Raw genomic sequence first — 21,525 nt, forward strand, 5'->3', positions numbered from 1 at the left:
CCATGGCAACGCCAGTATTCTTGCCTGGAGAATCCCATGGACAGAGGAGCCTGCTGGGCTAGAGTCCATGGGGTCACAGAGTCGGACACGACTGAAGCGACTTTGCACGCACGCACAATCATGGAACCACAGGGCCCACCCACGTCACGTCACATGGGGAGGGCTAGGCCTCCATGCCCATCTGCAGTCGCATCCCCTCTTCAGAAAGGAGAGCTCCAATCGCATTCTTCCCAGGAACCTCTGGGATGCAAATGGTGTTTTCAGAGTGGAATTTTTGGAAACAAAGTGATGGAGCTCAAGTCTGGTGATCAGGTGGGTGGTGATGAAGCCCAGAGGCTGGTCTTCATGTGTTGTTGAGGCGGTTCCAGGAAGTGCCGAAAGACAGCTAAGAATGGCTGTAAATGCGACTGTTCTGTTTGTACCTCATCTTTGCATTTTAGCCAGTTTACACTTGAACATGTGGTGGGAGGTGGTTACTGACTCCTCCGTCTTGCTTCTGAGCCTCCAGGGTTGGGGAAGTTGAAGTTCCAGGTTCCGTGTTGCCCTTGAGTTCTGTCCAGAGTGCTTGACATCTATGTGGGCCCGCCTCTGCCTCCCCTCGCATTTCCCACCCCCTTTTGTAGAACTTTGCCTGTCTGGGAGGTGCTCAGTGGAATAGGAGGGAGGGTGTGTGGGAGGCTTCCAGCACACCTGGCAGGGTCCGGGCACTGGTGGAAAGCTCCAGCCCCACCCTCCGCTCCCTCCTGCTCTGGTTCCCACCGTTCCCAGGGCCCTTGTTAGAAATCAGATTCCTGGGCCCTCCTCAAGTGCCCAGGGAACACTTGTGCTCTACAGGCCGGAGGGTCACGAGTCTAGTGGGCTCCCGCTTTCCACGAGGGGCTTGTGTTCCAGCAGTCATCACCTGGAAGCTGCTTCAAGTGTTCTTGACATGAAGCTATGACATAAGTGACGTGCCATAGTTTACCCTTTAAAAGCGTATGACTGAGTGGTTTTTAGTACATTCACAAGTTTATTACTAATGCCCTGGGGAATGTTTAAAACTGTATTGGTCTCCCACCCCAAAGACCAATGCTGTGGGACCCCAGGGCGCTACCCGGAGGCCCTGCAGCTCTCCACTGGGGCGACTTTGCCTGCAGACACTAGTTGTCCTAACTGGGCGCTGCTACTAGTTCGGACTCATGGAAGCGGGTCAGGGCTGCTGCACAGGACGCCTCAGTGTCTGGAGTGTCCACGCTGGAAAAGCTGCATCTACAGGAAACTGAAGTTCTTCCAGGACCTCCTCCTGGGGCCTCCAGGCCCAGCCCCCGGGGGCCTCTAGAGACAGAAGTGGGCTTGGTCAGGTTGGGATTCTCACCCTTGAATGTCCACAGGGCGCGTGAGGATCCTGTTCGAAGCAGATTCTGATTCAGGAGGTCTGGGCTGGGGTTAGAGGTCGTTTTGCATCTCTGACAAGCTCCCACGGGACCCAGCTGGTCTGGTGACCACACTTCTGAGTGAGGGTGCAGTTCCCACAGGCCCCCCCCCCCCCCCAAGGCCAGCCTGGGGTGGAGAGCCTGAGTAAACGTTCTGGACCATGCACCCTCTCGCGTGCTCCAGTGGGTAAGGCCACCTCAGTCATCTGCCCACTGGGGAGCTCACACTGACTCCCAGAAGCACTTCCTTGCCTCTACACGTTTTTCCTACACTCAGAAGGGGGTGTGGCAGCTTCCTGAGAACTGCTGCTGCTGCTGTCACTTCAGTCGTGTCCAACTCTGTGCCACTCCATAGACGGCAGCCCACCAGGCGCCCCCGTCCCTGGGATTCTCCAGGCAAGAACACTGGAGTGGGTTGCCATTTCCTTCTCCGATGCATGAAAGTGAAAAGTGAAAGTGAGTCACTCAGTCTTGTCTGACCCTCAGTGACCTGAGAACTGTCTTCCTTCCAAAAGGACGAAAGAGCTGCAGTGAGGGTTCAGGAGCTCAGGACAGCCTCCTCTCTCCCCCCACAGGCACCCCAGGCAGAGCTGTGCCCCCGCCCCCGAAGGCCATTATAAGGGTGGGCTTCAAGGTGAGGACACGAGCAACAGCTGCAGCACGGATGCTGCAGTCAGTCCTGTGATCAGTGGGTCTCCAGTGATTCAGAGGCTGTCCAGACTCAAACAGGGCAGCAATGGGCTGCGTGGTGACCCCGGGGAGCAGCAGCAGAGCTGCCACTGGCAGGTTCTGAGGCACCTGCCAGCCAGATCTTCTGGAACAGAACTCTCCACCCACAGGCACCGTCCAATGGGCTGAGTGGGGTAGGCATCCTGACTAGGGAGTCAGGCCACTGGTGACCATCTGCGGGGGCCCACACCCCCTTACTCCCCCAAGTTCCAGCCTCACCAAGGGGTGCAAGGTCTAGGCTGCCTTCTCCCAAAGCTGCCCCAGGGACGCCCGCCCTTCCCTAGTACAGGCAGCCCAGGGCAGAGTCGTGCCCAGTTTCTCTCTTACAGGAAGAGTAGGTGCCTGCCCAGCCTGGCGTGGGAGCAGCCAGGGATCCACTGTCTGTTGCCCCTGAGTGGTTTGTCTCCTTGGCAACCGAAGGTTTGAGCTGCGGCTTGGACTCTGCCCAGCCTCATCCAGTCCCTGTTGCTGGCCCACAGGCTCTGCATCCATGTCTGCTATCTTACACGGGGGCTGTGGCCTTTGCCTCCCCCAAGGAAGGGCCCAGCTCCACCCAGAGTGGCTGCTGGAGGTGGGGCTGAGGGTCTAGCCTGCAACTGGCCACTGGGGCCCTAAAGACAGCAAGAAAAGTCCTTGTGTGAAACCCAGGCAGACCGGAAGGCAGTTGTTAGCCCCTGGAGGTCGGGATCTGTCCAGTCGGACAAGGGGAAGGGTGAGCAGACAGAGGCGGGGGTTCTGGGAACACAGGGCAGGAACTAACTTCATGGGAAAAGCCTGGGGTGGGCAGGAAGATTCCGGAGCACGTTGTGGTTGAAAAGACAGCGACAGACAGGAGCGGTGTGGAGCCAGGCGGGACTGGGGGATTGGCCTCTGCTCTGGGCTCGGCTGGCACCCTCCTCCTCCACGTGGAGCCAGCTGGCAGCAAAGCTTAGGATATGAGGCACGACCACAGAGCCTGGTGGTGGTTTGGAACTCTTTCTTCTCCTTTGTTAAAAGGGGGAAAGGAACTGAGAATGGGGTACCCCCGGGCTCTGGGGAGGCATGCAGGCAGCCCCAGCAGGCAGGCGCTGGGGGATGGGTGGGAAGAGTCCTGGAGTTTCCCACAATCCTTTTCTCTGCAGGGAAGAGCAAGGCTGGCTGCCCAGGGAGCAGGGGAGAGGCACAGGGCCCTGGGGGGAGGAGTGGCGGGCGAGGGGGGCTCACTCTAACATGCAAAGTCCAGCTGCCCCATAAACTAGGTTGCTTCTCGAAGAGGGACATACGTATAAATACACAGACACAGCTACACGCACACATGCTGAGAAGGCTCTGCGTTCCCAAGGGTGGGGATCTAGGCCCGCCGGCCCTGGGGAGCTCCAAGGCAGCAGCTGGCCCAGTCTCCGGCGTGGCGATGCTCCGCTGACCCCGCGGCCAGTGGGGCAGGGCGGGCGAGTCCTCTGGGTAAGGCTGCTTGTTCTCCGAGCTTCTGTCCACCAGCACCCAGGTGACTGGAAACCGAATCCATGGAAGCGGGGCACCAAAGACCTGCGCCGCCGGGCACGTGTTTGGGCAGCCTGTGGGCTGGCTCAAGGGTCCGGTCTCTCCCCTCCAGGGCTCCGGGGAAAAGGGGTGCAGACAGAGGAGGGTGAAGGGGGCCTGCAGAGACGTCCTCTCCCCCGCCCCACGGGGTCCTGGCCTCCGGGAGGGGGGAGGGGCCTCCCTTATCTCTCGGCCTCCATGGCGGGGTGGGCCCTGGGTTCCGAGGCGGCCTGTTGGGGGGCCAGGGGCGGCCAGTCTGACGCTGGGGAAGGGGGGGCCGGAGTCCACAGGGGCGGCTGCGGCGGCTGGTGGTGCTGTGCGCCCCCTGGGGGTGAGGCCGCGGCCGGCCAGCCGGGTGCCGCGAAGCTGCCGGTGGCGGTGAGCGGGAAGTGCGGCGGCGGCGACGTGGCCGTGGCGGCCATTGGGCTGCCGCTGCCTCCGCTGTGGAAGCTCTCGGAGGCCTTGAGGCGAGAGAACATGGTGAGGGCGTCGGGGAAGTTGGGGGGCGTGGCGGGGGTGTTGGCAGGAGTGCACATCTGTGGGGGTAAGAGGGAGGGGGGTGAGTGCCCCTTCCAGAAGGGCCCCTTCCCCAGTGCACCCCACCCCTGGGTGGTCCCCCAGTCCGGAGCTCACAGGGGAGCAGAGCGATGCCCACGTGGGCAGGCCCACGCCGCCTGCTGCCCGGCTCCCAGAAGTCCCTCCCAGCGGCTCCTTCCTCAGGCCTGGGCGGCTATCCCCCACCCCCAAACTGGTAGAGTCCCGCAGGGATGCCCCTGGGGCTGCAGGGAACACTTACCATCTGGTGGTGATGGTGGCTGTAGGGGATGTTGGTCTCTTGGAAAAAGGCGCTGAGGGCCGTCTGTAGGGAAAAAAGGCCCACGCTTACCCTCAGTACCCCAGTGGTCCTGGCCTGGCCTTCCTCCACTCTTGCCACCACCCAGAGAGGTGCTGTGGAGCCCTGGGCTGGTGGGCAGGGAGGACCCTCAGGACACTGCCTGCAAGCTGGCCGCCAGGTGCTTCCAGCTTACCTGGTTTCGTCACCATGAGTGACGTGAGGGCCTGTCTCATGGGGAAAGGGCTCCAGGAGACTCTGGCCCTATGGTCACCAACTCCATGGGTGGCAAGTCCTTACTCCTTCCTGAGTTTCAGTTTCCTTGTCTATGAACCAGAGGATGGCAAAGGCACCCCGATGTTGAGAACCTGTAACCCACCGCTCCTCTCCTGGGCTAGCCAAGGGGCCTGGCCCTGCCCTGCCTCTCGGTTTCTCCTTCTGCACCAAAGGGACACTGGACTAGGAGGCTGGCAGCCTCCCTCCCTGGCAGCAGTGCTCCTGAGGTCCCCGGGCCAGGCCGGGATTAAGTAGCGAGCGTGCTGTGGGTTTCGCTCTCCTATCGTCATCTGAGCCTCCCGCAAACTGGTGGAGCAAGAGGAAGGCTGCAGTGGGGTTCGCGCCCAGGACTGTGAGAAGCAGGTGGGGAAGGGGGTGGCAGCCACTCCTCGAGTGGCCCTGGGGGCTGGGGGGAGGGGCCCCCAGGGCGGTGGCCTCCAGCACTGGTGTGTCCTGGTTCGGCCCCTCGCAGAACAGGCATCCAGGAAAATAAGGGAACCAGCTGCTCTTGCGAAAGTGCAGGATGAGGGAGCCCGTCAAGTATGTGAAGGGTCTGCGGGCAGCTCTGCCCTCCACGCTGCCCCCCTCGGGCTCCCCGCCCACAGCAGACAAGGGCTGTCAGCCCCCTCCCCCCCTCCCAACACACCCAGAAACCCAGCCTGGCTCCCAGGCTTACCCTAGGGATTTTATTACTAGAGTAAATTCAAATGAATTATTCTGGGAATTTCCTGCTGGAGACGCCCTACCCCAACGTCCCCAAACAGGGGTGTGGGAGCTGGGGGCGGTGGGGGGGAGAATGCCTCGGTCTCCAAGCACCTCCTTGTGACACCTCCCGGGCCAGGAGCCCCAAGGGACACCAACCCATTCCTCCCCCAGTGGCAGCTCCACAGGCAGCTACAGGCAGCTGCAGTGTGTGAGCATTCCAGGGAGAGGCGGTTGCCCTTTTCCTGCCTTCCTAGAGCACCCCCAAACTTAAAGCACACAGTTCCCCCTCCCCCAGCAGCCTTTTGTCCCCATTAACACCTGAATCACAGAGAATATGACCCCAAAACAGGCCTCCTGCTGGGCCAGCTCTCAGCCCAAGTGGCTGCCAGCTGGGGGTGGAGGCAAGGAACCCCGTTCACTCCCAGGAAGACTTAAGGGTTGGATGTTCACACTCCATTTTTACCCTAAGAACCTCCCTACAACCCACGTCTCCACTTTACACATGGTGAAGCTGAGATTCGGGGAGCCCAGGACTTGTACTGTGGGGGCCATCAAAGCCCCCAGTCTGCAAGCTGTTCCTGCCCATCCTGAGGTCAGAGTTTCCCCAGGCATTTTAATCTTCAGATACATTTTCAATTCCAGTGACCAGGGGACACCAACCCCGAGCGACTGCCGGCCTGTGCCAGGCTCTGTGGGCAGGGCTGCTTCCCACCGGACACCTGCCCGCCCAGCCCGAGGGGGGGAATGTGTATGCAGATGTGGGACTCCAGCAAACTACCATGAATGTGGTTTTGCAAGTTTTGCTACATCCAGCTCTAGGTTAGGAAGCTTCCTGCAGGGTGGGGCTGCCAGGCTGGGAAGGGGGGCTGCCCCTGCACTCCCAGAGGTCAGCTCACAGCTCGCGGCCCCAGGTACGGCGAAGGAAACGGAGGCCACAGGGTGGGACCTGCCCAGAGACAGCGAGCAGTGTCCCATCTTGTGATTTGAGGACCACCCCAGGATTAGCTCTCAGGTCCCCCTGAGATCTCTGGTGGGAAAGTGAGCAAGGATTCCTTTGAGTGGACAGACCACTGCCTCCCCAGACTGTCCCAACCTTGGGGCAGGAATTATGACCTCTGTCCCACCCCCCAGGAAGCTGAACTCTACAGCCCCCAGGCTCCCTGTCCCTCCTCTGGCCAGGAATACCTTCCCTGAGCTGGCTTCCCATCTAGAAACCAGGCTCCCCAGCCCAGGCTGGGCACAGACTCTACAGACTGAAACTGTGACCTTACACCTGTGAGGGGTGGAGCTCAAGGGGCTCTGGCCTCCTCCCTAGATACCATCCCGGGTTATTTCTGGGGCAGCTGAGTTGGGAAGGCCAGGTGGCCTTTTGGCAGCACAAGCCCTGGGCAGTAGAGCTCTATGGGTCAGGGAGGCCTGGGGAGGTGGGGGCCAGGCTGGGGCAGCCCCACCTCCCGCCCAGCTGGCCGAAAGCCACTGAACCGTGTACACCAAGCCGTGCGCTGTGCAGGCAGATTCGGCAGCCAGCACAGGAGGGCACCTGGATACGCCTCCGGAGCGGGGTACACAGATCACACCCTTAGCTGTCGTATGGGGCTCTGACACACCACCTGGATACCCGTGTGTGTACACGTCTGAGTACCGTCTGCAAAACGGTGACCTGTGCGTACATGGAGCGCATACAGCCCGCACCCGCGCCGCGGGCTGGACCGAGTGTTTACACACACAGACGCCAACATGCCCACACGTAGCGTGGCGCGTGCGTAAATACAAATGCACAAGTACGTGGACACGCGCCGCCGAGCTGCCCACCGGGCACGCAGACCTTCAGACCCACACACACCGGACGGCTCCACCCGCGGGCTCAGGGCTTCCAAGGCGGGGGCGGCGCGGGCCCAGTTCGGCTCAGGCTACGGGCGTCCTCCTTCCGGCTGCCTGGCCGACTGTCCGTCGGGGCCTCAGCGCCGCCCCGCCCTGGCCGTTACCGAACAAAAAAGGGGTCCCCGGAACCCGATCGCCCGGGGAATCTGGGCGGTGGGGGGCGGGGATTCCGGACCCGGCGAGGGCAGGCCGCCCCTCCCGCCCACCCCGCGCGGGCGGCGTTTCCGGGGGCCGCGTAGTCGCGGCCGCGCTGCTGGGCCTGACCCGCACGCCGCGTGTGCGCGCCGGAGCCCGGACGCAGGGGCGCGCGGCCGCCGGGACACCGGGGCCGAGAGCGCGGGCCCGGGCCCGGCGGAGCGCGCCGCGGCACGTGTCCACACCCGCCCGCACACGCCCCACAGCACGCGCCGCCACGCGGGACGGACACCCCGCGCCCCGGGCCCCCGCCCGGCCCCGGCCGCCTACCTCGAACTGCCAGTGGGCCGCCTGCAGCAACTGCTTCGCCTGGTCGGCCGCGCAGCCGGCCGTCAGCACGAACTGGTTGATCATGACCTGGTGCTTGAGCTCGTCCATGTTCACGGACATGGCGCCGCCGCCGCCTGCCCGCTCCAGCCTCCCGCCACGGCGCTCTTCTCCGCCTCACGCGTCCACCATTAGCGAGCCGGCTCCGGCTAATACAAATATTTACTGTGCGGCTCTGACTCACCGAGCCTCGCCTCGCTCCGGGCCGCGGGCAGCATGCTGGGAGATGTAGTCCCGCGCCGCTTCCGCCGCGCTTGGCTGGGCGTGCGGGCCGGGCCGGGCCCGAGGGTGTGTCCTGAGTGTTAGGCGCCTACTTAGTGTGCAGAAGCTGGACGGGCGCGTGCCCAGGCCGTGACTGCACCGATTTGGGTGTGGGGGGTGGGGGGGGGGGGGAGGTGGTCAGGAGGCGGGGGCTACAGACCGTGCACGGGCGCAAACACTGGTTGTTGGCCAAGACCCCAGGATCCCGAACCCCAGTGTGGTTGGCATCCCCCGTGTTGACTAAGCGCCTTATTTTTGCACAAATCATCAACACGAGGGCAGTAAGGCCCCGAAAGCCTGGCATACTCAGTTCAGTTCAGTCGCTCAGCCGTGTCCGACTCTTTGCGACCCCACGGTCTACAGCATGCCAGGCCTCCCTGTCCATCAGGCGCCTACAAATACTTGTGCAGTGAATAAATGAATCTGCCCTTTAGGGTTCTACTTCGAGTCACCGCCTCCAGGGAGCCCTCCAAGCCTTCCCCAACACCCGTGGACTGGAAGCCTGCATCTCCCACTTGTGACGCTGGTCCCTCCCTCCCTGGCCCGATGCTGGACCACGCACAGGAGGCCTGAAGAACGCTAGAGGAAGGGCTGAGGGCTGGGACTGACAGGGGAGGCCCGCAGCCTCTGGAGCTCCGAGGTACCCCTCCGCGCGACGCTCACACTTTCCCACGCAAAATCTCGTGTGCTTGGCCGGAAATCTCGACTTTTAGTGTGCGGTCGCTAGGACCGCTCGGAGCCAGTTCCGGGGCGGCCCCCGAACTTCCATTCCCAGGATGCCCCGGTTTATTTGCATCGTTCAGTCCCGAGTGACGTCAAGTGAGTGAGGCCGCTCCTTGGCCAATGGATGGCCGCGAGGTGTTAGGACCTGGCCATATAAGGTAAACAAAGCTGGCTGCCCAATGAGGCAGCGGCGGGGGCGGGCACTGGGTAGGGGCGGGCGGGGGTGCATCACGTGGAGGGCGGGGGCGGGGCTGAAGAGCGCTGGGGTTTGGGGGGGCTGCGGGCTGTGTTTACAGCTGCACACACGCCGTTTCCGGCTAAGGTCGCCGGTCGGGTGTGTGGGGAGCGGGGAGGGGGCCCAGCGTATTTGGAGCTGGGGCTCGGGGCTCGGTCGCCCCGGCTCTGATTGACCTTATTCCGGTTCCCCGCCCTGCCTGGACCCCAGTTTCATTAGTTGAGCAACTCTTCATTGGGCCCTTACTGTGTCTGACTCTCACCTGGCCCCAAGCAGGCAGAGAACAAACTCGAGTAGAAGGGTTGGATGGTGCCTAGGGTGGAGTGGGACGTGTGTCAAAAGTCCCTAGGACAGGTGTAGAATTTGCAAGTGTGGAAGATGTCTTCAGGAAGCAGGGACAGACCCTGGAGATGGCGGGTTAAAGGCCATTGAGGGGTTTTGGTACATCTGATCCGTTATCCGCGTTAGAATCACTGTGGCTGAACAGTATGGAGATCAAATGGTGGTAGAGAGGTCCAGTACTGTTAGGCGATGTTCTGGGTGTTATCTGGTTCCAGGGGAGCCATCCCTGCTTAGCGCCTTGTTGCAGAATTGGACTGAATGGAGGGCTCTGAACTTCAGTTTCCTGGTTTGTAGAATCTCCATAACTCTCCCAGGACTGCTCTGGGGCATTAATGCCTGTGGTGCTTAAAACACCGTTTCTAGCACCTCTGTGCTTCCATCTGGACAACTGTAGGGAACTCAAGCCCCATTTTAAAGATAAGGAAACTGAGGCTGGAATCCAGACCTCCTTACACTCTTGACAGTGTTCAGAGCCAGTGGAGAAGACCAGGCACCCAGTGGGCCAGCAAGGTGTGTTCCTGGCACAGGAGGGTGGGCGCTGTCCTGGCAGGGCCCACTGGGTACTTTTCTTGCTTAGAGAGGCAGTAAGTACCTCACCCTCATTTGAGCACCATTCGGGTACCTGCCCAGACTTGCCCAGCCCAGAAGGGACTTTTCCAGGCCAGCCCACTGCTGGGGTGGGGCAGGGGGGACAGCAGGAGCAAAGGTCACCCTTCTGCCCCCTGTGGCCCCTGCTTCTGCCCTCTGTGGCCCCCCAGCCAACTTGTTTTCCAAGGGACAGTGGGGAAGGGAAAAAACAACCTTGTTTTCAGCCAGGATCAGACTGGCTAGAGAGTGGACTTTGGATTTCTTAGCAGGCTCAGATGGGGCCTGACAGCTGGGGCCAGTAGATGGTGGGAGGGCTGTATAAAGGGCATTTCCAGCAGTGCCTTCTTTTTACCTGAGGTCCAGGGCGGTTGAGGCTCTTGGGAAAGTTGGCACTGCCAGTTTATGGAAGGCCCGGGATCCCAGCCTCCTTCTCTCCAAGTTCAATCACCCCACAGATGTATTTATCAGACATCCATAGGGTGCCTAGAATTAGTCAGGGATCGTGCACCCTCAGAATGCTTGAGAAGTATAGGGGCTTGAGGGACTTACACTCTGAGGCCCTGAAGTGTGGCTGGGGTCTTTCTTTGTGTTTCAAAGGACCAGATGCTGCCTAACTAAAAGTGAAAGTGACTCAGTTGTGTCCAACTCTTTGTGTATACTATAGTGGGTAGCAGTTTCCTTCTCCAGGGGATCTTCCCAATGCAGGGATCAAATGCAGGCCTCCCACATCGCAGGCGGATTTTTTACCAGCTGAGCCACCAAAGAAGCCCAAGAAGACTGGAGTAGGGGTAGCCTATCCCTTCTCCAATGGATCTTCCTGACCCAGGAATCAAACTGAGGTCTCCTGCATTGTAGGTGGATTCTTTACCAGTTGAGCTACCAGGAAATCCCTAAATAACTGAGGGGCCTTGAGATGTGGCCACCGCCTGACCTCTGATCCCTGTCCCTGAACTCTCCATGCCTACTAGATTCTAGTTGCACTGGCCTTTGAGCTCATCGATCTTACTCAGCTTCTCAGGGCCGTTGCACAGGTGGTTATTCTTGCCTGGAACCTGGGCTGACCTACTCCCTCAGAGTTTGCCTGGTTGGCTCTTCCTTGTATTTCAAGTCCTAGCTTAAATGTCACCTCCTCAGAGAAACCTTCCCTGACTCCCCTAGCAATAGTAGGTCTCTCCTAGTATTTCACTGCACCTCAGGCCACTCCCCTATAGCACCCACTGCATTTTACTTATATATTTGCTCACCTGAAGTGTCTGTTTCCTCACTAGATGTTCTGTATCTGGTGGTTTCACCATTTAATCTCTATTGCCTGGCTCTTTGCCTGGCTCACTGCTTTTCATATAGTAGCTGCATGATAAATATTTGTTGAGTAAATAAATGAATCAGCCAAGAGGCTGATAGTAGAACCAGTATCAAATCAGAAAGTGCCCGTCTCCCACTGGGGCGTGGATTAGCACAGAAAAAAAATATACCTGAAGTCCAAAGCTCTATTGAGAGGAGTGTTTTAATTGATCCAATATCAGCCCATGGAAATGACTGCCCTGGCCACAATCTGTAGGGAGGACATTCTCTTAGAATTATTTGTCAGTGGGAACATCTGGAACCACAATACGCTCCTTCCCTCCCTGCAAGCAGGGAGACCGATCAATTGAATGCTGTGTTGGTATTATCTGTTTGTGTATATATGATTGAACAGCATTATGTGATTCAACAGAAAGAAATTTGAAGTGAAGGAAAAATGGTCGCATGGAGTGGGGGTATCTTCAGGCCCATCTAGGAGCAAGAGACAAGAAATCTGGTACTGGAGCATTCTTGCGTCTGGGTGATGGGGGCTGGGGGTGGCAGGGGAATGTGACATTAAAAGGAGTGGCCTGGTTCAAATTCCAGCTTTATTACCACTTATCTACTATGCAAACTGAGTGGGATACTTCGCTTCTGCCAGTCTCTTTCCTGTTCCTGTTTCTGTTTTATTGGGAATGAAAACAGAACCTACAGCAGAGAATTCATGGATAGGGTTCAACACCAACGTCTGGCACATAGTAGCTGCTCAGTAAACAGGGTTCTTGCTTGCACGGCAGAGAGGTTAGTTAGATCAGGCTCCCCCAAGACCTGCACTCTCCCTTACAATCACACAAGTCCTTCACTTCCTTTGACTTTTGGCTTCCCATGCCCCATGAAAACAGGAAGGTTGGGTTCTGGAGTCCTGAAAGGTGTGAAGACTCACTTTAATGTGGACAGTGGTGAATTTACCATCTAAGAATCCTAGCCAGCCTCTGTCCTCCCTAGCTCCTTTATACATATACATATAATTTATTTGTTTGGCTGCGCAGGGTCTTGGTTGTGGCACACAGGATCTTTCAGTCTACCCTGAGGCACGTGTAGTGTTTTAGTTGAGGCATGCATACTCTTGGTTGCACTATGTGGGATCCAGTTTCCTGACCAGGGATGGAACCCGGGCCCCCTGCATTGAGACCACCGCGTCTTAGGCACCAGACTACCAGAAAAGTCCCCCAGCTTCTTTCTTGGTAGAACAGGCTTGTCTTGGGAAGCCACTTTCTTCTCAGAAGAGCCGTTTCTCAACTGAAAAGTTGGTGAAAACAACAAATCCTCACTTGCCTGCTTACAGAGTTTTGCACAAATCAAAAGCCTGGAAAGTACCTTACAACCTGTGAGGAGGCTTTAACTCTAACCCTGGTTCTTTATATTTATAAATATTTATTCAAATGGAAAGTTGGGGAATTCCCTGGCCGTTCAGTTAGGGTCTAACCTGGATTCTTTGAACTTGGCTTAAGCACCCTTAAGCACTCTCTTCTTTGTGCTTCAGTTTCCCTGTCTCTAAAATGGGGAGAGGTTTACTGCCTCTGCGAGGGACTTGATGTCTTCAAAATAACTGTCCTGGACATGGAGACGGAGAGATGCCTTGAGTTCTGGAAAAGGTGCTTCGCTTCCCAAGTGGGCACTCCTCCAAGCAATCTTGGGTTCCACCCCCAGCTCTTCTTTGCCGGGTGGCAGGTGAGGGTCTGCCCTCTGCTGGCCGGGCCAGGAGATCAAACCCTGGGAAGTGGGGAGAACCGTGGTAGCTCAGGGAGGTATTTCAAAGAGGGAGTGAATGGAAGGCGTTGGTTCCTCGAAAGGTGTACGTACGAACAAACTGTTAAAAAGCTAAAGACTTATGATGTTAGTCTCGTGCTTTGGAATGCAAAGGGCTGGATAGTTTGCAGGGTGGTTGATGGTCTCTCCCCTCTGGACTCAGGTCCATTTGGTTTGTCCTGGAGGATTTGTCAACAACTTCGGAGAGCCCGGGCGCGGAGCTTCCTGGGAAGTGTAGTTCCCAGTCGGGCTTTCCACGCCGCCGCTCGGCCCCCACTGCTACGAGGGGACTCCATTTCCCGAGGTGCTTCGCGCCCCGGGGGGGCGAAGGGCTGCCGTGGCGTCGGGCCCCGGGCCGAGCCGGGGGTGGGGGCTCGGGGAGGCCGTGCGCCCGCGGCCGTGGGCGAGCGTCCGTGCGGCCTGGTCCGGGCCATGTCCGCGTGAGGACGCCGCCGCCGCCGCCGCCGCCCCAGCCTCGGCCCGGTCCGCCGCCCACCATGGGCTCCATCCTGAGCCGCCGCATCGCGGGCGTGGAGGACATCGACATCCAAGCGAACTCGGCCTATCGCTACCCCCCAAAGTCCGGTGAGTGGCCGCCCCGACTGCCGCCTCGGCCCCGCCCCGGGCCCCTGCCCCGGGCGCGGATGGCGAGGCGCGCGGGCTGGAGCGCGCGGGGCGGGCAGCGGGCGGCGGGGCCTCGGCGCGGGCCCCGCGGCGGAGGGTGGGCTGGGGGCTCTGCTCGGCTCCGCGGCCTTCCCTGCAGCTTCCCTGTCTGGGGCTCCACGCGCCCTCCACCGGGACCCTGGGGCGAGGGTCGGTCCGGCGCTGACTGCCGCGGCCCGGCCGGGTGACCTTGGGTCAGTCATTTCGCCCCTGCGCGCTGCACTCTCCCACGGCTGCACACCCGGGAAACACTCGATAGGAAACCTCCCCAAGGACCGGGGTGAGATTTGGGGGCGCGCAGCTGGCAAGGACTTAACCCCGTGCCCGGCGCTTTGCTTGCATATACAAAGTGGTCATTGTCACAGGGCTCAACATCGCTCCATCGCCAGTTTTCGCCTTCTTCGGTGGCTCGGTGGGAGACCCGGCCAGGGTTCTGTACGGTACCCCCTCTGTCCCGTCTGGACAGAGGCTTAGCTCTGCTGTGGCTTGGCGCGTGTGTTTAGTGGGTGGGTGGGAAGGCGCTGGGGAGTGGGCCTGGGCCCAAGGAGGCATTACTGTCCTTGGGAGAGGAGCTGGGAGTCCCTGCTGGAGAACCAAGGGATAGTTGGAGAGGACCTCCCAGGTTCTCCAGCTTCCCGTTTTTGTGTCTGAGAGATGTGGGCCACCAGGGAGGAAGTGACTTTACCAGGGTCTCAGAGCTGGACCAAGAGTTCGACTCCTAGGCCAGCTGTCCCCCTCCCACTGCCCCCCACCCCCCAACACACTGTTCTCTTGCCTCTGATGGTGAGAGTGGCCTGACCTGCAGGTTTAGCTCGGGTTCCTCACACTCCATCTCCTCATCTGGTCGTTTGCCCGGGAGGAGGACAGGGCATTTGGGCCTTGTGGGCACTTTCAGACTGGGGCCTTTGATTCAGGCTTCTGCAGCATTGCATCCCGTTGGTGGTTTCTTGGCCTCTTAGTTGGCCTGCGGGCATCCCCCAGGCCAGGTTTCCCCTGAGTATGTCCAGGACCATGGGGAAGCTTGTTTAAGGTGCGTTCCCTAGGCCCTGCCTCAGATTTCCTGGGTCTGCTGGGGGCCTAGGAACCTGCATCTAAAACCCGTTCCCAGAGTGAGTTGACTGTCCACTCAAATTGGAGAACTGCTCTGCTTTCATTGTGGAAGGGGAAAGAAGGCAAGTGTCTGGGACCACCAGAAATAAACAGGGTGGGGACTAGCACAGTTGGGGTCAGTCAGAGCTAGGCCAGAGAGCCCTGTTCCCTGATAGGCATGGGAGGTCTCCATGCCTTCTTGGTCCCTGGCACAGGACCAAGGACAGGAAAGTCCCCACTGGTGTGGGATTCCCTGGAGGCTGACGTTCCAGACCTGATGGAGCAGTTGGTTATTTGAAGTCATCCTCTTCTGTCTCCGATGTTCTTCCTGATCGGCTTTGGCTGAGTCTTCCTGGTCTTAGACAAGCCACCTAGCCTGCTGGGTCACAGTTTCCTCATCTGTAAAATGGGCTGATCCTTGTACAGCGCTTAGCACCTAAGACGTCTTCACAAGTTGTTAGCTGCTATGTTGGCTTATAGAGGAAATTAGGTGATCCATTCAGACTCTTAATAGCAGTTAGCTGTGGCTTGGCAGAGCCAGCAATAAGTTTAAGGTGGTCACCTGGGCCCGGAGCAAACCTCATGTCCCTTCAGTTGGGTACTTGGAGAAGAAATCACAAATGCAAGGCACTTCGGGCACTGCTTTTGCATTCTGCGCAGCTGACCTTGTTAATCAGTCCAGACACCCCTACCGATCCTGGACGCCCGAGTCAGCCACAACTAATCGACTGGGACTGGCACCCAGGTGAGTGCCATGTGCACCTTGGTTTTGCTGCCAGCGAGATTAGTGCCCTCCTGGGCCTGTTCAGTCCAAAGGCTGCCCTTGCTGCTTCCTTCTCTCTCGGGCCACCTTGTTCTGGGAGGCAGTCAGCAACCTAAGCAGGACTTGAGTATGTTTCCTCAAGAGTGGGCTGGGGATGGAAGAAGGGGGTTGAGATTTTTAGGGACCCCTGGACTGTACAGTCAGTTCATGAGAAAGTTGTTATCTTTTCAGGTCTCTGCCAATTTTGTTGATTGTGTTATGGACAAAGAATCATTGGGAGCTAGAATTTGCTTGAGAACTTTTTAAAAAAATGTTATTTATTAATTTGTTTTTGGCTGAGCTGGGTCTTTGTTGGTGCGTGGGCTTCTCTCTAGTTGCAGCGAGTGGGGGATACTCTCAGGTTGGGGGACTCGGGCTTCTCATTGCCGTGGCTCTCTTCTTGCAGAGCGCCGGCTCTAGCATGCTCAGGCTTCCGTAGCTGTGGTTCCCAGGCTCCAGAGCGCAGGCTCAGTAGTTGTGGCGTATGGGCTCAGCTGTAAAGGCAGCCTGCTAATGCAGGAGACACCAGGGATGTGGGTTCGGTCCCTGGGTTGGGAAGATCCCCTGGAGGAGGACATGGCAACCCACTTCAGTGTTTTTGCCTGGAAAGTCCTATGGACAGAGGAGCCTGGCTGGCTACAGTCCACGGCTTGAACCTATGTCTCCTACATTGGCAGATGGATTCTTTACTACTGAGCCACCCAAGAAGCCCTGCTAATATTTATTTTTAACACCTCTGTAACACTGTCCATTTTTTTTCTGACTTTATTGAGATATAATGGACACATAACATTGTATAACTTTTAAGTATATAGTGTAATGATTTGATATGGGTATGTATCAGGGAAATGATTATTGCAATAAGGTTACCTGTATGTGGGGGGTCGGGTGGGGTGAGGACCTCTAAAAATCTCCTGTCCGATTTTCTTTTACTTCAGAACTTTCAGCGCGCACTGTAACAGTACGTAGGTTGAATTTAACCGCATTCACTTTGTTTTCATTGTATTTATTTATTTTACTCGTAACAGCTTTGTTGTGGTATCAGTCCTGTGCCGTACAACTCATTCTTTGTAAACCTGGTGACTTTCTGTAAGCGTACAGATCCTGACGCCGTCAGCACAGTCAGTTTCAGACCTTCCCATCACGCCTCAACATCTCCTTGCTTCGTGCCGTTCACAGGCGCGCTCCGCCGTCACCCTCGCCCCCACCCACCCCTGATCTGTGTTCTGTCTTTAGAGGAGTCCTTCCTGGACATTTCGGATGCTGGAATCAGCCTTTTGTGTATGTCTGGCTTCTTCCACTCAGCATGACGTTTTTGAGGCTCAGCCACATTGTACTTTACGGTGTGGCTGTAGTGCATTTTGTTTATCTGTTCACCAGCTAATGTACACTTGAGGTGTTTTCACCTTGTGGTTCTTAGGAATAATGCCGCTGTCAACATTCGTGGACATTTGTGTGGTGCGTTCAGTTCTGTTTGGTATACACCAGGGAGTGGAAGTGTTGGGTCATCTGTTTAACCTTTTGAGGAACTGCCAGACTGTTTTCCATAACATAATGGTTACTTCATTTATTCCCATCAGCAATGTGTGAGGGTTCCAAATTCCCAGCATTCTTGTCAACCCTTATTATTGTCTACCTTTTTAATTATAGCCGTCCTAGTGGGTGTGAAGTGGTATCTTGTGGTTTTGATTTGCACTTTCCTGATGACTAATGCTGTTGAGGTCTTTTCGTGTGCTTATTGGCCTTTGTACATCCTTTGTGTGCGGGATAGGGGGGCAGGTTAGAGACGGGGTGGGCGTGGCTCTACTAGGCTAGTTCACTTTTTAGAAGTTGCACTGTCTTCAGTGGTGAAAGTTCTTTATGGGTTCTGGATACGACGATACAATTCATGTATCAGCTCTGTGATTTGTAAATGTTTCCTGGCAGTCTGCGGTTGTCTTTTTCATTTTCTTAATGGTGTCTTTTGAGCAAAAGTTTTAAATTTTGGTGAAGTCCAGTTTATCATGTTTCTTTTTTTTATTTTGGCCACACCCTGTGGCTTGTGGGATCATTCCCCAAGGAAGGATTGAATCTGGGCCCTTGGCAGTGAGAATATGGAGTTTAACCACTGGACTGCCAAGGACTTCCTCAGTTGTTTTAATGTTTAATGCTTTTGGAATTATGCCTTAAAGATCTTTGCCTAGCTCAAGGCCACGGAGATTTTTCTCCTGTTTTTTTTTTTGTTTTGTTTTTTTTTTTTCTTAAAATTTTATAGTTTTAGCTGAAACATTAAGGTTTGTGGTCCAGTTTGAGTTAATTCTTTTAATGTATAGTTTGAGGTCAAGATCTCGGTTCTTGTGTTTTTATTTCCGGCATATGGATATTCAGTTACTTCAGCAGCATTTGTTGAAAAGACTTCTCTTTTCCCATCAAATTGCCTTTGTACCTTCATCGGAGATCAGTTGACGGTAAATTCTGCACGCTGTTGCCCTGCTGTCCCTTGCCCCAGTCACACAGGTGGCCGGTCCCCAGCCGAGGGCTAGAGCAGGCCTTAGGACACCTGGCTGGAGCCCTGAGGGAGAAGGGTGCCGTTGCCGGGGGCCCGGGGGCGCACAGGGTCCCTACAGGAGCGCCTGGCCGGGGGCTGCTACTCCACGGCTGGCTGTTCCTCCTCCTGGGTTGTTCGCGTGTCTTTCCAGCCCTGTGTGTCTTTGTGGCCCTGCCCTGGTGTATGAGGGAGGTCATGGTAGGGATGGGTCACCCAGGAGGAGTGTCAGGAGGGGCCGCCAGCCCCCTGACCCACCAGCCCCTCAGGTGGATGTGAAATACGCCCCGGACCTGAACCTTTTGTGTACCAGGTGCATGTCCTTTCAGAGCATTTTCACATCCTTGATCTCATCGGAGGGACTTCCCTAGTAGCTCAGATGGTAAGGAATCTGTAACACAGGAGACCCAGGTTTGATCCCTGAGTCTGGAAGATCCCCTGGAGAAGGGAATGGCTACCCACTGCAGTATTCTTGCCTGGGGAATTCCAGGGACAAAGGAGCCTGGTGGGCTACGGCCCATGGGGTCACAAAGAGTCGGACACGACTGAGTAGCACTGTGACTATCTCGTTGAAACTTGGCCGTGTCCTCGTGACACTAGACTTTTGTTTTCTTTGGCAAAGGAGCTGGAAATCAGACTGTGCCCTTTGTCTCCCAGCACCCGGGCTTGCACACGGCAGGTGTTTAATAAATGCTTGTGCAGCCAGCCTTGTAGAAAACACCCCCTTCTCTAGAGTGCAGGCTGCTCAGACTGGGCTGCACCTTTTTCTCTTTTTGCAAGGTTTATTTGTGTGACTGCACCGGGTCTTAGTTGTGGCAGGTGGGGTCTAGTTCCCTGATCAGGGTTTGAACCCAGGCCCCAGGCATTGGGAGCTCGGAGACTTAGCCACTGGACCACCAGAGAAGTCACTGGGCTGCATCCTATTCCCTGGGGTGGCAGCTGGGGCTCCATGGACTTCTGGGCCTGCCACCACGCGATGCGGGGCCCGCAGTGCATGCCGGGAGGCCTTGGGTGTGTGCCTCTGTGTTGGTGCTTCTAGAGGTGTCTGCTCGTGACCGCTGCCACCTGCGTCGGGTTTGCCCTTTCTGGATGGGGCCTTGCTGACTCTGGTCAGTTGGTGCCTAAAGGGAAGAACTGAGGCAGGTGTTCCACACAAGGTGTTCTCTGTATCCCTGGGCCCCATCAGTGTCCTGGGGGCAGTGAGCTTACGTTTGGAGCCCCAAGGTTGGTGGTGGAGGGGCGAGGGTGGGGAAGGGGCTGCACCTGCCCTCAGTGGTCTCACCTTCCCACTCAGAGCTCCGTGCCATCGTTGCCTGCATCATGCCCCCTGCACTGTTCATATGGCAGAGCCGGTTCTGAGCTTTGGCTCATGTGAACTCAGTTTGGATTCTGTCATTGAAAGAACTGTATAAAGAAGCTGAATCTTCTGAGCTTCAGTTGTTAACATTTTTGTTACACAGCAACAATGAACCTTTCTGCTTTAGGTAAAAGCGGAAACAAAAACCCTTGCAGGTGGCGGTGGGCATCCAAGGACCTGTCTCCCTGAGGGAGAAGCCGGGTTTAGACGCCTTGGTGGTGGATGCTTGTGCGCTGTGCCCACCGGGGCTGCGGTTCGCCGTGGCGCTTGCCCTCGGGGTTCTGGGGGTCCGCGCATCCTTTACGTGGCTCCTGGGCTCCACTGTGCTGCCCCCTCAGCTGGTGCCAGGGGAGGAAGCCTGGGCTTGTGCTGGGCAGGCCGGCTGACCAGTGGGCTTTTCATCCCACGCCTGGAGGTTGGCCATGGCGTGGAGGGCCCGGCTACCCAGGGTCAGAGGGGTGCTGGTGTGCACTTCCTCACAGTTGGGGTGGCCTAGCTGTGCTGACCACACGCACCGGGTGGGCACAGGCGGAGCTCGGCCCCGCCTTGGGAGAGGGGGTCGCCTCCTGCCTGTGGAGCCATGGCAGGAGGGGCCCTGGATTCGGGGTCCAGAGGCCCTGCGCCCTGAGCTGCCCCGTGACCTTGGGCCGGTCGCCTGCGCTGAGGCCCCACGTCCACACCTCTAGGGTTAAGTTAACCTCTGGTGCCCGGGCCCCTCAGTCCAGACTCTGAGTCCACGGGAGCTGGTGGGCGGGACCCGGCCTCAGCCCGAGTGTTCCCAGGCCTGGCAGCTTCCTGGGAAAGCCCTGCACTTCCTGGATGACCTGCCAGGTGGTGGCCACCGCTGCCTGCCTCACCCCCCAGCTGGGGTCCCGTGGCCAGATGCCAGCACGGGACCCTGTCTGTAGGCCGTTCCTGTGTGTTTCCGTGTGGTCTGGTACAGGCGTCGGGCCTCATGTTTCCGTGTTATTTTGTGAAACGAAGGGCAGTGGGGCCTTGCATGCCTCCCCCGCAGCGCTGGGTGCGGGCTCAGTGAACAGCAGTGGAATCGCTCAGTTCTGCCAACTGTCCTGGCGTCTGCTCGGCTCCTGGGAGCTGGGGGAGCCCGGCCTGCACCCTGCCCATCTGCAGACGAGTCGATGATGTGGAGCGGAGTGGGGGTCCCTCGCTATCTAAAGATCACTGGCCTACTGTCCCTGAGCTGGGAGCGGGGGCATGGCTGGGGAATGGTGGTTTCTCATCCTTTCATCCCATGCGGTGTTGGCTTGGTCCTGGGTGCCCAGTGCCTGAGATGTTGGCCTCCGGAGAGGGTGCTGGCTCCCCCAGTCAGCCCTGGAGTCCACTGTTCAGATAGCCTCCACTTTTTGTTCCCCGGGGGTCCTGTCCCTGCAATCCTGCAATGGCCCTGAGTGACCGGACGCCCTCGGTGCTTTAGGAGGACCCGAAAGGAGGAACTGTGTTCAGTGCTGCAGAAACATGCAGTGTGTACACACGTATGTCCGCGTTCACAGTGTCGCATACTGGGGAGACGCACAGGGCAGGGGCTTCCATGTGCTGGGGCACCACCTGGCGAGCGGGCTGTTGGACTCGAGCAGCCGCAGCCCCTGAAGCCCCCGGTGAACCTCCCCAGTCTCTGCCCCCTCCTCCGTGGGAGGCCCGCTCGGGCTCCAGCGGAGGTGAGTTGTGCCTGCTCCTGAACTTGGTATAAATGGAAGCAGACGCTCTTGGCTGCACGTCGGGCGACGCGAAGGCTGAGGCTGTGAGCGGGCGGCAGCGTTTCCTGTCTCTGCCACGTGACGCCCTGGTGCCTGTGGGTGCTGCTCTGTGTTCAGCTGTGAGCTCGCGTGGAGGGTGCCGTGGGGGCTCCAGTTCAGGCTCACAAGTGATGCCGCTGAGGACACTCTTGTGACTGGTTTTTGTGCCCACCAGTCTGATTTCCTTGGGTGCCTTTGGCTTTTTCACTTTTTAAAATAATT

At 57.7% G+C, this 21,525-nt stretch overlaps 2 protein-coding genes across 6 annotated transcripts in view; one reads left to right on the plus strand and one right to left on the minus strand.

The window, feature by feature from the left end:
* Nucleotides 1-3,100: 3,100 nt before the first annotated feature.
* UBALD1 (UBA like domain containing 1) lies at nucleotides 3,101-8,031 on the minus strand. The gene is made up of 3 exons (XM_027962075.2): nucleotides 7,819-8,031; nucleotides 4,456-4,518; nucleotides 3,101-4,195 (listed from the first exon to the last, which is right to left on the minus strand). Exons 1-3 carry the CDS (start codon nucleotides 7,936-7,938, stop codon nucleotides 3,842-3,844), a joined length of 537 nt encoding a protein of 178 aa, XP_027817876.1. The 5' UTR covers nucleotides 7,939-8,031; the 3' UTR covers nucleotides 3,101-3,841.
* Nucleotides 8,032-13,490: 5,459 nt separating this feature from the next.
* Nucleotides 13,491-21,525, plus strand: part of MGRN1 (mahogunin ring finger 1) — a 36,798-nt gene continuing 28,763 nt past the window's right edge. For all 5 annotated transcript variants that reach the window (XM_060405636.1, XM_042239813.1, XM_042239814.1 and 2 more), the window contains exon 1: nucleotides 13,491-13,699. Coding sequence is in view for 4 of the 5 variants with exons in the window: in XM_042239813.1 (XP_042095747.1) it covers nucleotides 13,612-13,699 (88 nt within the window). In the remaining variant the exon portion in view is untranslated. The remainder of the gene's footprint in view (nucleotides 13,700-21,525) is intronic.

The sequence above is a fragment of the Ovis aries genome, chromosome 24 (genome assembly GCF_016772045.2).
Source record: "Ovis aries strain OAR_USU_Benz2616 breed Rambouillet chromosome 24, ARS-UI_Ramb_v3.0, whole genome shotgun sequence".
Taxonomy (NCBI): domain Eukaryota; kingdom Metazoa; phylum Chordata; class Mammalia; order Artiodactyla; family Bovidae; genus Ovis; species Ovis aries.